The sequence below is a fragment of the Emys orbicularis genome, chromosome 4 (genome assembly GCF_028017835.1).
Source record: "Emys orbicularis isolate rEmyOrb1 chromosome 4, rEmyOrb1.hap1, whole genome shotgun sequence".
Classification (NCBI taxonomy): domain Eukaryota; kingdom Metazoa; phylum Chordata; order Testudines; family Emydidae; genus Emys; species Emys orbicularis.
Window position 1 is genome coordinate 73,946,286 of NC_088686.1, and position 15,921 is coordinate 73,962,206.

General features: G+C 39.7%; 1 protein-coding gene across 1 annotated transcript in view; it reads right to left on the minus strand.

The window, feature by feature from the left end:
* The window catches only part of FUT8 (fucosyltransferase 8), a 282,501-nt gene that overhangs the window by 49,885 nt on the left and 216,695 nt on the right, over nucleotides 1–15,921 (minus strand). The window contains exon 10 of the mRNA XM_065402719.1: nucleotides 8,135–8,372. Coding sequence (XP_065258791.1) covers nucleotides 8,135–8,372 — 238 coding nt within the window. The remainder of the gene's footprint in view (nucleotides 1–8,134; nucleotides 8,373–15,921) is intronic.

Below are 15,921 nucleotides of genomic sequence, written 5' to 3' on the forward strand. Positions count from 1 at the left end.
TCTGTGCCTTGCGCCTGCTCTCTGAGGAGGGGCTGCTCCTTTACCCTGTTGTTCCCAGTGGCTCCAGCCCCTGTGCTCCCCTGCCTGGTCCTGGCAGAAGCATCCCGGCTCCCTACAGGCTGACCCACTGCTGAGCACCTCCCACCCGAGCTTGGAACTGACCAGATTGGCAGACTCTATAGCTGGGGAAGGAAAGGAGCCACCTGGGTTGGGACTGGCAGAAGTCCAGAAAACAGTGTTCTGGCTCCTAAAAAAGAGATGTAATGGTATTTTGGAGTGTTCTAGCATGACGTGAGTGCTGATTATTTGGCAACATTAGTAATAGGCCATGGTACCATCCCTGCATATACTAGGTTATAAAATAGTTATAAGGTAGTACTACATAATTTTATCCTGAATACGCACATTCTATGTACATAGTGAGTGTAAACACATTTACAGCTGTGATCATTCTTTTGTATCTTTCCAATGGTATATTTAGAAAACTCCTTAAAAGCTAAATAGTCTCACTAAACATGTTTTGGGGAATTGTTTACATATTTCAGAGAAATCGTGCACAAGATGTCATTTGTTCTAAGGGAGACATTCTCTTTGTAAATCTAAATATCTTTTAAACATATGTCATTTCAACACTGGTAGATTTAAACTGGAACTTTTACAAGCAATCGTCTTATCCAAATGCTTCCTATCAGGTTTTTGTAAATGTTTTAGCTGGAACAGGGTATGTCATTAGAGAACTGAAAAGACAAGGATTCCTAAAACATTTGGAGTTCTTTTCTGTTATCTGAAAGTCCCTTTTCTTATTGAACACAACTGGTCAAATATGCAACACATACATATTTCCTAGGCTAAAATAAAAATATTATAAATGGCACAATTTATTCCAAAAATCCAATCCTATGCTTAAGAATTAGAAAAAGTACAAACCCATACCCAGTTTATGTATAAATCACTCTATTACTCCCCAAGTTTTCAAATACTAAAAAAATGCAAACAGAAAAAGAGGTTGTTTTTTTAAAATATAGTCTTGTGCTTCATCCTTTTCTTCACCCACTTCACATGTCTATTAACTCAATGTTGTCTGTTTAGATTGCAAGCTTTGCAAGGGAAGGAATCTTCTTATGTAGCCGTAATACACTAACACATTTTTGAGTGCTACAAAAACAATTCACATTAACAAGTGAGGTTTTTCTACATCTTGAAAAAGATTTAAGGTAAAGCAATCAACCCACCAATTCCTATGGAAATTATCTTCCAAAGTCCTGGTCCTGCAAACTCCTATGATACTTACATTTACATAGATTATATGACTATAACATACCATGTAAATATTTGTTAGCAGCTATGGCAGGATTGGCACTGCAGACTCAATCGAAGTGGGCACAGATTTCACCTCCCCAACTGCACAGAGCTCAGTGAAGTCAATAAGAATTTTTCTATGTACTTCACTGGCATTAGATCAATTCCTATGTGGACTGACTGAATTTCAGTCAAAATTCAGATAAAAGAAAGGAGAGTGAGAGGTTACACAATGGCTAGCTAAGTGTAGAAAGCAGGGAGATTGGACTCCCAAGCACACAACTCAAAACAGCACCTTTATAATTACAAATTAAAATCAACAAGCCATCATCTTCGTGGCACTGATGCAGCAGAAACTTGTTTTTTTGTTTGTCTCCCCTAGTTGAAGCAGCTCCCTGGATATTTGCTGAGTTGTCTCCCAAAGTGGCTAAAACTGCCAGTGGATCTTGCAGTCTGATTTCTAGAGAAACCAACTAGCTAATGCAAAAGGGGTAACATTTTCAGGTCAGATTTGTGGGTAGGTGGGTAACAGTTATGGACAAGCACTTGAAGAAGAACTTGGATATATTAACAATCCCATAGGGGCCACCCACTAAGTAGCTGGCTTCTGCCTCCCTCACTATCCATCTTCCTTCCTCTTCTACTCCCTTTCCTCCCCTCCTACCTTGGAAAGACTGGGACTGTTTACCCTACACATGGTACATAAATAAGAGGAGATATGATAAAATACACAAAATAGTGAATGATATTGAGAAGATAAAACACCCTGTTTCATGACACAAGAACCATGGGACACTCAATGGAATAAAAAAGTGGAAAGTTCAAAACTCATAAAAGGGAATGTTTTCACACAATGCACAATTAAGCCTGTGGAACTCATTGCCACAGGATATAACAGAGGACAAGGGTTTAGCAGGATTCAAATAGGATTAGACATTTATATGGGTTTAAATAATATCCAGAGTTATAATAGCAAACATTTTTTAAAATCTCATGACCGCCTATTTCTTGGTTTCTTAAATCTTCCTCTGAAGCAACCAGTACTGGCCACTGCTGGTGACAGAATACTGGACTCGGTTGACCATGGACCTTATCCAATATGGCAATTGCCATGTTTCACCCCTCCTTACCTAAATTTTCACAGATTGCTGATTATCAAGCTGATGTTATTGCTCAGGCACTTAAAATACGGGGAACACAGATTAAAAACTGTTCTATATTGTCCACAGTAGACACAGACTGACTTCCTAATCTACAGATTTGTGATTTTTTTGCAAAAGTAGGTGCTGCTCCCTGCTCTTCTGTACAGTGCAGTTGTTTTTGTTTTTAATTTCTCCTTTCTTTTCTTTGTCTCTCACTCTGGCAAAATAAAAAGATACATTTAAACCTCATTCAAAGTCACCAAGATGATAGGTAGCTTGCAGGCAGAAAAACGTTTTGAAAACCTTTTCTATGGAAGGAACAGTAGGAGCAATGACATCCATGTCAAATTTATCCCTGTACAGAGTACATGTGCAAGCCTATCCACCACTTAAATCCTATTTATGTCTGGATTGACATAGGCCTTGTGCTGAACTTCTGCACAGGCAAATTCTCCAGATCAGAGCCTGCCTAACCAACTTAATTACCAACCAGTGCAATTACCTGCAAAGATTTTCAAATGTTACTAGTCAAAATTCAACAGGCAATACTGTTTCATCTTTGGAAAAATAGCAGATCTCTCAAAAAATGTCTACAGTAAGTCAAATAGTCACTGAAGACTCACTTTGTACCTCTCACAGTGAGGTTTGTATTGATGTTGTGGAGATGGCTGTGTTACCCTAGAATTGACATTCCTGCATATACCCCAGTATTTGACAGTACTGCACTCAGCAATTTTGTATGTTCAGCCACTGGCAGCTGAAAACCAAACACCACATAGCAGTCAGACGGAAGGAGGAGCCCCTCAGAAGCCTGGCTGCTGATCCCGTGGAACCATTTCAGACTTTTTGGGTAACTATAAATGTTTTGAAATGCTCTAAACCCTAGTCCAACCGGTGTGTGTGTGTGTGTGTGTGTGTGTGTGTGTGTGTGTGTGTGTGTGTGTGTGTGTGTGTGTGTGTGTGTGTGTGTGTGTGTGTGTGTGTGTGTGTGTGTGTGTGTGATCTAAAACTACTGTTTCATTAGGTGAAAGCACTTTTGCTTGTGCCAATTATTTATCAGATGGATGAGCTGTGCCTCCATTGATTTATTCCTTACACTGCCTGGAGAGAAACAGTAAAGTTACCACTGCTTTGGGTTTTTGAAAACCCTGCATACCATGTTATCACAGACTACTGAGAAAGTCTTGCAACTTATGGACTCTGCCTATAATAGAATCAATTTAGAAATAATCTAAGAAAACTATTAAGCACATAATTAGTGTGCATGGGGGCAGTGACCTGAAACACCTGTAGAACAGTTAGTTTATTCTTGCCTGTAAATAGTGTTCTCATAACAGAAAATCTGTTTGTCTGGAAAAAAAACTATTGGATTGACCATAACCATCAGCCCTCATGTAGGCAGATCACTGGTGAAATCTGACACCCAACTGCTCCCAGTAAGAGCCTACAAATTATGTCACAAGCCCAGTAAATGACTTTCAAAGCTCAACTGTATTTACAAAGAAGAGAATGATGTCTGGTTCTGTTCCACCCATTTCAGAGATTTGAAGACACAAGACATGAGGATGAACTGGTTGTTCAAAGATTCTGGCTGCTGAACCTCTAATGAAAGGAGGAATGCCTGGAGGTCCTTCTTATGTAGGAGAGCCTACTGAACAGTGTCTACTCAGGAAATCATCACTCTCAAAAGATCTCAGTTATCTCCCCCAGACTGTAATCTTTGAGTTCAGTGGTTGGTTCAGAAACCTTCTGAAACATACAGCACTGCCTGTTGAGAAGAGCTGGCATAGGCCCAATTCTCCAAAGGCCCAGTGCCAGAGAAGACAAGTACTGGCAGACAGAACTAGCCATACAGTAACTCCTCACTTAAAGTCGTCCCGGTTAACGTTGTTTCATTGTTACGTTGCTGATCAATTAGGGAACATGCTCGTTTAAAGTTGTGCAATGCTCCCTTTCTAATGTCGTTTGGCAGCCGCCTGCTTTGTCCACTGCTTGCAGGAAGAGCAGCCCAGTGGAGCTAGCTGGTGGGTGGTTGGAACCAGGGTGGACCGACAGCCCCCCTATTAGCTCCCTGTATCAGCTCCCCGCTCCCCTAAGTTCCCTGTGCAGCAACTGCCCAGCAGACTAGCAATTGCAGCTGTCCCTCCCCCCACTGCCACGTGCTGCTCCTGCCCTCTGCCTTGGAGCTGGTCCCCGAGACTCCTGCTTGCTGTGTGTGGGGAAGGCAGAGGGGAGCTAATGTCAGGGTGTCCCCCTGCCCCTGCACTCCGCTTACCCCATCTTCCATAGAGCAGGGGGGACACATGACAGAGGGAGCTTCCAGGCAGCAGCAGCTGCGGTTGGGTCTCAGCTTGCTGATCTAATTAACAAGGCAGTCTACTTCTGACCCCACTCTTCATACTTATCTCTCTCACACACACACACACACACACACACACACACACACACAGGGTGTGTGTCTCTGTCTGCCCTCCCTCCTTTCCTGCTGCCTTGTACAGTAGAGTGTGAGAGTTAACCCTTGAGGGCTCAGCCAATTGCTAGTTCATCATTTAGCAGTAAGGCATTCCCTGGAAATATCCCACCCTCTGACTCCTCCACCTCAACCAAGCTTCACAATCATCATCACTGTGTACCAGTATTAAATTGTTTGTTTAAAACTTATACTCTGTGTGTGTGTATATATAATATAGTCTTTTGTCTGGTGAAAAAAAATTCCCTGGAACCTAACCCTCTCATTTACATTAATTCTTATGGGAAAATTGGATTCGCTTAACATTGTTTCGCTTAAAGTCACATTTTTCAGGAACATAACTACAAACGTTAAGTGAGGAGTTACTGTACTTGCCTGCTTTCAGACCACTCCCCCACCAAGATCTGTGGGTCAGAATGCCTGACAGAAAAGGAGGGAGGGTGGAGAAGGAGAGAGAGAGAGAGAGAGAGAGAGAATAAACAGGAAATGAATACCTGCAAATACAGGATCCAAAGACTTTCCCTGTGAACATGGGAAAAGAGATACTGTGAGCTGCTTCTGTCAGACACTGGTAGAACACTGGCTTTGTGATGCAGTTCATAAATGTATACCTGGGGAATAGTTGTGCACACAAACTTCTCACCAGTGAGCTGCCTCTATGAGTGTTGGTGTATGTAGTTCATCCAAAAGTTTACGCAAGAAAAATGGGTTGGCTGTGCATGAGAAAATCTTTTAAAGGTCCTAACTGGATCTGAAGCCTTCATTTCAGGCACTGCAAGTACCTGCTGTTTCACAGACAGAAAGAGGTCAATCAAGTCCTATACTGGCCAAATTACTGAACTTCTTGACAAAGACATCATCTTGAGAAAACCTGGAATCTTGGCAACAATAAGAAGATACATTTATTTCAATACTTCTGTTCTGAATTCTGTTGTTAACTAGTATTTTTAGAAGCGAAATGGATATTAGCTCAGAGAGAGATCCCTGATCCATCAACGTATCCAGATAAGCTTGAAATGTATTCAAAATAATTTTATTTATCACCCCAGCTAATGTAATATCTTTTCAAAAGGATAATGATATATGTGAATGAAATTCAACAACAGTGACCGCGATGGTGGGGCCACAATCCTTTTGTGGGTCTCTAGAGCTACTCTAAAATAGATAATAAAAATATCAATCCTTCCTTTTCTGCCTTTGAGCAGATGGTAACTGGACCAAAACTCCTTACTTGGACATGACTAACATACCATGTATGTATCAACAGACAAAGTTCTTTATTAATGCTAATGAACCTAAAGCTTTGGCCTGAGATGTGGTACAATGCAGGACTGTTTTTAACTCCCTTAGTGTTTATTCTTACTATGGAATCTCTGGTCCAGCAATCATATTACCTGAATAAAAGTTAGGTGTACTGATCTATGGATAGCATTATATGCAGATGACACCTTACTTTTTGTGTTTATCTTTATGGTAGTCCCTCCTAAAGTACTGAAGCAACGACAACAATTATTTGGAACTATTTAAATTAAATGATGCCCCTTTTGCTATTCATTTTAATAAACATTTGCCTAACTGGAATTTCTTAAACCTGTCATTTTTTCAGTTAAACACCATTAACATGAACCCATATTAGCTACCTTTAAGTGCTTCTAGTATCTTTTCCAATTCTATTTAACAAAACTCCAGAATCATATATTAAAATATATTTGGACAGGTAACAAATTCAAAGGCAGTTTGGCCTTCCAAATTTAACGCTCTACTATGCAGCACAGCTAGGTCCATCAGCTGACTGGCACAGAAATTGCCCCCCAAAACATAAGATCTCTACAGAACAACTACAAATCCCAGATATAGCATTTGAATATATTTCCCTTCTTCCATAGTCTAGGTTTATCCACTCTTTACCCACTCAGTAATTAACCTATTTACTCACCACCATGATTATATGGACAATAATTTCCAAAACTATTTAATACCCTCCACTCCCTTTCTCTTTGTCTCCCTTTTGTAATAATCCACTGTTTCCCCTGGGAATCATATATCTTTGTATAGCAACTGAGACTTTTCGGATCTCACTAGATTAATCTAGTTTGATTATATCAGAATCATCAGCTATGTTCCTTTGATCTATTAAAGACACAGTGGGCCAGATTCCAAACTGTCTTTCTCATACATTTCTTCCAATATTTCCAAACTCATATGCATTTACAAGACAACAGTGCTTAAATGATCAGATAACTCTGAAGAAACAATATTTAATATATCTAATAATAGAGAAAGATTATCTAAAATCTATTAAATACTTTTGGAAACAATCATTCACATAAAAGATACTCAAACAACAGGGAGCTGGATGTTAAAATTCTTGCCAATATTCAGCCTAGACTTTGAGGAAAAGGCGGACATACTTCCAATCATCTGCAATAGGCTCCTTCATACTAATTTGATGGGATTGTACATTTATACAAATATTTTGGCAAATGTTCAAAATGCAAGCTAATGTGATTTTGGAATTTTCCTGTACAATTATTTTCATAGCTCAGCTAGGTGTTGACAGTGAGGTTTCACTAGAAAAAATGATTCCACCCCCTCAGTTTTCTGTATATACGTGTCAGACTCTCTATTACTGCCCAATGGCAAAATCCCCATGTTCCTTCTGTAAGCATTTGTTTAAATAAAATAATGGATTAATTTCCTGCCCTAAATAATAAAAATAAACACATTATCTTGCTACATGGGCACCAATTACTGTTTTTACTAGTCTATTTGATTCATAGTAAGAATTTATGTTTTATTATTGTTTCTGTTGGCATATGAATATGTATTATATGCTTTTTTGTATTTATATTTCATACTTCCTTCAGTATGATTATATACTTTAGCACTTGCGTCTCTTTAGTACCATTGCTATTCCCTCACAAAAATGAGATCCTAATCTGCCACCCAATGTAACTTTATATACTGTTCAAGGATTTTGGTCTGGATTTGGAACTGTTTTTCATAAAAATTCCCTGCTGATGTAGCAGGATCCTCTAAGAGAGGATACTAGTGTTCTATTACAATACAATGAAGGGAAAAATAATGATCCATAAAATTGCAATCATAGTTAGTTATTACTCAATACTTAACAGTCAAAAAACAGGTTATGATATAGTCCTGTAATGCAGACACAGCGAAAGGCGAAAGGAAAATTATTTGAGACTTGTTCATTAAGTCTTACCTGACCAGTGTCCAGTGGTAGTGCCTGATCTGTCTGTGCATGTCTCACTTACAGGTCTAAAGACAGTCTCCCAGCCACCAGTAGCATAGCGCCAATTCTGAGACTCCAAAATGAGTGTTCGTTGTGTTCCATATGCAATCATGAAGCAGTAGACAACATGATGAAGTTGACAGCCATAGCCACAGCCTTTGTTGATATTACACACAAGTTTCTTGGCTTTGCTGCAATCCTTGGGGTTCTATAAGTAAGGACGAAGAAGCACAGTTGAAGACAAGATATACACAAAGGCATATTTCTCTGAGTTAATAAGTGACAAGTGTCATAAATCACACACAAGTCATGCCAATATAGTACATCCCACATTAAAATGAAGGAGCAAGCACCAGCTGAATGAAAATTGTTTGTGCATTCTCAGCAGTTAACATGAACAGTGATCACATATATTTCACTATTCCAATATAAAATAATACACCTTTAAGATATTAAATTATGTTTTCATTTCTAAGGCTGTCAGAATATGCTAACATTCAGTGTCAAGGCTGACATCCAAAATAGTTCTCAATGTAAGAATGCTCTTTCTTGATTTCCTCTGGCTCTTTTCCAACTTTGTTAGCACTATTTCATTGAACATGCATGAATTATTTAAAAAGAAAAATTCAGTCTGCCTAGAGAGTAAAACAAACACTTTATTAATAAACTATTTTCCAAACTAGCTTACTACAAACCAAGTATAAAACATACTACATGGCTAAACAAAGTGGTAAAAGTCAACGTTTTAAACTGGATTGTATTCTTGATAAACATAAAATCCAGTTATTGAAATAGTCCAGCTCTGCACAAAAAAAATTATGCACTGAAAGCTTGATAGAATAATTTTAAAACAATTTTCTGTACTTTTAAGAGATTATATCTTACATCATCTAAATTAAAGGCTATTTATAGTATGTAATAATTTCTTATACAACTACTGAATTTAACTGCCATTAAATAAGGTATGCCAAGCACGTTTAAAATTATAGACCATTAAATACTTTTTGGGTTCATAAAGTCTGGATAAGATTTTTTTCTGTCAAAGTTTTGTTCTTTGCTGTATCCATTGTTACTTACATATTCCCAGACATCTTTTTTCCATAAATATAATTTGTATATGAAATATTTAGTATGAGAAGTTATTTTGGGTTGTTTTACTGCAAGAGGGGAGTAACTCTGTGCACCAATACAACCATATCTTTTTCCCTTTCCTATCCAACAGTCTATAATGGATTTTTCCCTACCCACTCTTGGAAATAGATAAACCCTTTGCTGAGAGGAGGCTAAATATCACCCTCCCTCCTGAGAACTATTCAGAATTATCTGCCTCTACAGCTGCACTCAGATCTCTATTTCTTAAGAGTACTTCAATCTATTTTATTTGGCTTTCCCACTAATTTTTCCCAAAACAATCCATTCAAATTTGACCTTTTGAAATTTTGGCCCAAAATAATGTTAGGAAGGGCAGATTGTCTGAAGCCAAGCATTTAAGGGACCTGGTGTAGATAGCTTATCCTTATGAGGTTGCTTTGTCCAGAGAACCCAAGTTTGACAGTTACTCGAGCAGTTGGGCACAGGCTTAGACTCCATACCTGCTATGTCATGGCCATCTGAAGCATCACAGGGAGATTGAGCCTGTCCCTGGGCTTCTCTTTTGCTTGCTCTTCACCTACTTCATTGTTTTCTCTGCCTAATGGTTACGTGAAGGAAGAGGAGCATGCCAAAGAGTTAATGCAGCATTTAAAGACTTCGGGAGAGAAGCTCTGTGGTGACCCTTAGATAAGGCTGTACATACCAAGCATTATAAATTCTTAGATATTAAAAGCACATTTTATAGCTGCCTAATGATTTGATTCATAATTTCAGGAGGCATTACTTTGTACAAATATCTCTTCTTAGCACAGTAGACCATCTTTCCATTAAGAATGGAAATCTTTACATTAAGAATGCTACCACACATTCTATTTTTATTGTAAATTTAATGGATTTACATACATTTAAAAATTTCTATTTATAATTTTTTTTGTATATTTTTGTCAATTTACTATCCTTCGCATAACTGATTAGTTGTTGATTTTATGCTGATTTCTTCCAAAATCTTTTTTAAAAGCACTCTTAAAATTGGGATGAATGCCTTAAGAGTGTGTATTTCTTTCTGCTCATAAGAATTCTCACAGAGCTTATTCAGGATCAATAGTTTTAAGTTATCCTTTAAGTATGTTAATGTTTATGTTTTCAAAAGAGCATTTTATACTAGCTCTCTGTTAGACCTCAAAGCAATGCAGTGTAGTTAAAAAGGATATGATTAACTTAATTTGTTTAATAACTTTTACAACTAGTATGTTAGATACACCTCTACCCCCATATAACGCGACCCGATATAACACGAATTCGGATATAACATGGTAAAGCAGTGCTTCGGGGGGGCGGGGCTGCGCACTCCGGTGGATCAAAGCAAGTTCGATATAACGCGGTTTCACCTATAACGCGATAAGATTTTTTGGCTCCCCAGGACAGCGTTATATCGAGGTAGAGGTGTATATAGTTACTAATTCCCAAACTGTGATTGAACAAACAGTACTAAACACATATATGTGCACCACTGTATCACTTTACTGGTGGGTTGAGGGCCCTGTTCATGCACCAGTAAAAGAGTGGGCCTGATTCTCTTCTTTCTTACACAGATTTTACACCACGGTAACTCCATTTATTCCAACTGAGTCACTCCAGAATCAGGCCCAGTATTTGCTGCTCCTTAGTTTACTAAGTAAAAATAATTTTTCTTCCTTCTGTTTCTGAAAATGAAATCCAGAATTTGAAGGCAGTTATCACCTTAGAATTTAAGTACATAGGCATGGATCATTACAGTATCAAGGAGGTAAGCTTTAAGTCAACTTACAGCTTGCAAACAGTTTCCATTGTAGATTTCAAAGGCAAGGGTGTAGCCATTGATATGTTCAAATAATTTAGTAAAATTGCAAGAAAAATGCACTGTAGATAGCTACTTTTCTATTGTTTGATCAACCTTCTTTTCATCCATGTTTCTAAATTTATCCACCCATAAAGTTTTATACTTAAACACATTCATTTTTTCTTCTCACGTCACAAACAGAAATATATAAAAACATATACTTACATATACACAGAAACACACAGATAGTTTTTTCTTATACATATTAATTTTTCTGTTTTAACTGATGTTATGCTCTTTGGATCAGATTCAGCCCTTGACAAATGTGTAGACTTAAGCCTGGGCTGAATATTTGGCACAACGTATACAATTTATAATATCAAAATAACATTGCTCAAGGAATTGTGGTTTTCCCTTTCACAGGAAGGGGACTGACTACATATCTCAAGCTTCAACAACCTAAAAATAATAAAGTAACTTAGCTAAAGTGACTTAGCTAAAAAAGGAAGAAAAGTTTCCACTTATTATTGGGGTTTGCAGTTGCTTATAAACTGCTTGAGTAACTATATCAACAGAATACTTCGAACAAATTACAGATGTATAATGCCATAACAAATACTGTTGTTAATGAGTTGTAGTTTATATTTACTTTATTTCCGAGGTATGCAGAAAAACATCAATCATATAGCATTCTTAGCTCCAGCAAGCTCATGTAACAAATGATTAACTTGAATTATATAAAAATAGCCAACCAACAAAGCAGGTAGGTTGTCTGCCAGCTGCTATTACATAGAGTAACAGAAGTCATTAATGTAATAATTACAAATTACCAGACAACAGATGGATTCTTTGCTGATCCTTTCATTTTAGTTGGTTCCCTTTTCTTTTTCCTACTTACAGGCTTTCCTTCTTTTTGTTTGTTCACTGAGAGCTACACTTTCACCACCCTACCTCATCCCATTTTCTTCTCTTTCTTTGAAGGTTTACTATATTAATTAATTCAGTTTATTTAGGATAGATTGGTTAATAGATGGCTTGCAGAATGTTGTTGGAGTTAGAGACAGATCAACTTATCATTTTTTTTTTTGGCGGGGCGGGGGGAGAAGGGGAATGAAAATTTCAAAATACAGTAAAATTTCCCTTCCCTTTTGAAAATCCAGCTTTGTAATACAATTAAAACATAAAAAAGAAATGAGTAAACTTTGCAAAGTGTTGTCTGCAAAAGCTCAGGTGACAATTGAAATGAGTTTTGAGATAAATTAAAACGTTACCAGGCACCAGAGTATTACTTATGTTACTCTCCTGACAAATGCCCATATTTTCATAGGAATAGGTAGCATTTTATAACCCATTTGTCTAGTCAGGCTATTCTAAACATAAAACAAAATTCCCAATGGCACTGAATCCTCCATAATACATCACAAATATTTTTACTCTCATTTTATTCCCTTTCCTTGCTGCTGGTGGATGACTGAACTCCCTAATGTACAATGTAAGTGTACTCTATGTAGAAGCCAGCAGGACATATTTCACAGTAATGTCACAAACCACTACTGTTTTGGCAATATAAAGTACAGCCCCAAAGTATTTAGTTTATGGTGTGAGATCAGGTTAGTAGCACAACACTATAGTGGGTGGCAGCTCTATAGCTGACCTCAAGTCAAGTAAATAAAGCCCAAATAGTGTTTGAAACATAGTTGGTTAGAATCACTCTCAAATATACAGACATAGGGTTCAAGTCACTGTCAGAAGAACCATGGTTACTGGCCCCCAGCTGTGGAAAGTCCATCTGGAAGGGACATGGGTAATACAATACAATTCACCAGGAACTCCTCTTCCTTTGGGTCTTGTCCAATGCACTCAAAAAGTCAGAGGGGTCAGCGGGGGAAGTTGCCAAAAGAGCCACTGGCAAACCTCTCAACCTTCTAATGCAGGGGTGGGTATGAAAATTGTATGGCAGGCCATGACTGCTCACGAAATTGGGGGTTAGGGTGCAGGAAGGGATGAGGGCTCCAGCTGGGGGTGAGGGTTTGGTGTGCAGGAAAGTGCTCCGGGCTGAGACTGAGGGATTCGGAGGGCAGGAGGGGGATCAGGGCTGGGGCAGGGGGTTGGGGCGCGGGAGGGAGTCAGGGGTGCAGGATCTGGGCGGTGCTTACCTCAAGCAGCTCCCGGAAGCAGCGGCATGTCCCCCCTCTGGCTGCTACATGGAGGCGCGGCCAGGCGGCTCTGCACACTGCCCTGCCCGCAGGTGCCATCCCTGCAGCTCCCACTGGCCGCGGTTTCTGGCCAATGTGAGCTATGGGGGTGGCACTTGGGGTGGGGGCAGCATGCGGAGCCCCCTGGATGCCCCTACACATAGGAGCTGGAGCAGGGACATGCCGCTGCTTCCGGGAGCCACAGCACACGCGGAGCGGGACAAGCCCGCGACCCTGCTCCCTGGAGGAAGCTCGAGGGCCAGATTAAAATGTCTGAAGGGCCGGATGTGGCCCCCGGGCCGTAGTTTGCCCACCCCTGTTCTAATGTGTGTGACACAAGCCATCAAAATGTGACAAGTTATCAAAACGTAGAACACCGGTGCGCTGTTGCACATTGTACCATAGGCAACAAATTACACTGCTTTTAATTATAAAACATGTTTTTAAAGATGTTTTTTCATTGTGTGAATCAAATAAGCTAGCTTTGCCATCTGTAACAGTTTAATTGGCGTGGAGTGGGAGGGTGGCCTGTTACAGATGGCAAAATTGGCTTATTTGATTCAGACAGTGAGAAAACAGTCTTATAAATAGCTTTTATACTTCTAAAACATAATTTCTTTCTTATGGCTTGATGTACAACAAAACACACATGCTCCACGTTTGGGACCAGGTCCTCGCTCAGGCTGCTAGGAAGCTTGAAGGAGGTAGTCCTTGCCCACACTTCTCATAGGATGCCAGAAGGAGGGGAGTTCTCATCCCAGGCTGCCCCTAATTTAATTCATACAGCCCTACCTCCAACCCCCTACGATTCATGTCATTCACGCTACACAATCTGTGCCAGGTCCTTGCTTCCCACACAAAATTAATGCTGATGCCCCCCACCCATTTACCCACAGTTAATACAGGCCAGATCTTCCGCCATCCCCCAATTAATGATGGCCACTTTCCCCTTTAAGGCAGGGGTCGGTCTTCTAAATCTATTGCTGACTGCCCATACTTTAACGAGAGACTGCTGAGCTGGAATTGATATGCAAACTAGACACAATCAACTCAGGGCTAAATAGGGATTGGGAATGGCTGAGCCATTACAAACATTGAATCTATCTCCCCTTGTAAGTATTTTCACACTTCAAACTGTCTGTACTGAGCCATCTTGATTATCACTTCAAAAGTTTTTTTCCTCTTACTTAATTGGCCTCTCAGAGTTGGTAAGACAACTCCCACCTGTTCATGCTCTCTGTATGTGTGTGTATATATATCTCCTCAATATATGGTTCACTCTATATGCATCCGAAGAAGTGGGTTGTAGCCCACGAAAGCTTATGCTCTAATAAATTTGTTAGTCTCTAAGGTGCCACAAGTACTCCTGTTATTTTTGCGGATACAGACTAACACGGCTGCTACTCTGAAACCTGTCATTATGCAAGGCACTGCATTTAGCCGTATGGAGTGGAAATCCATCAACTTCATGAAAAAACTCGTACAGATACAGACAGACATCATCTTCCTTTCCAAATGCAAGCAGATGGACATCATACCAAAAGGACTAAAGGTAAAAAATCCATTACAATCTACATATCACACAGACTATGCTGAGAGACTGTGTCACACACTCTCAAAGAAACTGCGAAACCACCTGATCAGCATCCTATACAACAAACAGGGAAAGATTAAGAATGAGCTCTCAAAACTGGATACTCTCATAAGAAACCAACCTTCCACACAAACTTCCTCATGGATAGACTTTACAAAAACTAGACAAGCCATTTACAAGACAAACTTTGCCTCTCTACAAAGGAAAAAGGACACTAAACTATCTAAACTGCTACATGCCACAAGGAGCCACAACAGTAGTTCCCTTAACCCACCCAGCAATATTGTTAACCTTTCCAGCTATACTCTTAGCCCAGCAGAAGAGTCTGTCCTATCTCGGGGCCTCTCCTTTTGTCCCTCCAGACCCACGAACATGATACAGTTCTGCGGTGACCTAGAATCCTACTTTCGACGTCTCCGACTCAAAGAATATTTCCAACATACCTCTGAACAGCATACTAACCCACAGAATCCCCCCTACCAGCACTACAAACAAAAGGATTCTGCGTGGACTCCTCCGGACGGTCGAAACAACAGACTGGATTTCTACATAGATTGCTTCCGTCAACGTGCAAAGGCTGAAATTGTGGATAAGCAACATCACTTGCCCCATAACCTCAGCCATGCTGAACACAACGCCATCTACAGCCTCAGAAACAACCCTGACATCATTATCAAAAAGGCTGACAAAGGAGGTGCTGTCGTCATCATGAATAAATTGGAATATGACCAAGAGGCTGCTAGACAGCTCTCTAACACCACATTCTACAGGCCATTATCCTCTGATCCCACTGAGGATTACCTAAAGAAACTACACCATCTGCTAAAAAAACTCCCTGACAAAGCACAGGAACAAATCTGTACAGACACATGCCTAGAACCCCGACCAGGGACATTCTATTTGCTACCCAAGATCCATAAACCTGGAAATCCTGGACACCCCATCATCTCAGGCATTGGCACCCTAACATCAGGCTTGTCTGGTTATGTGGACTCTCTCCTCAGACCCTACGCTACCAGCACTCCTAGCTATCTTCGAGATACTACTGACTTCCTGA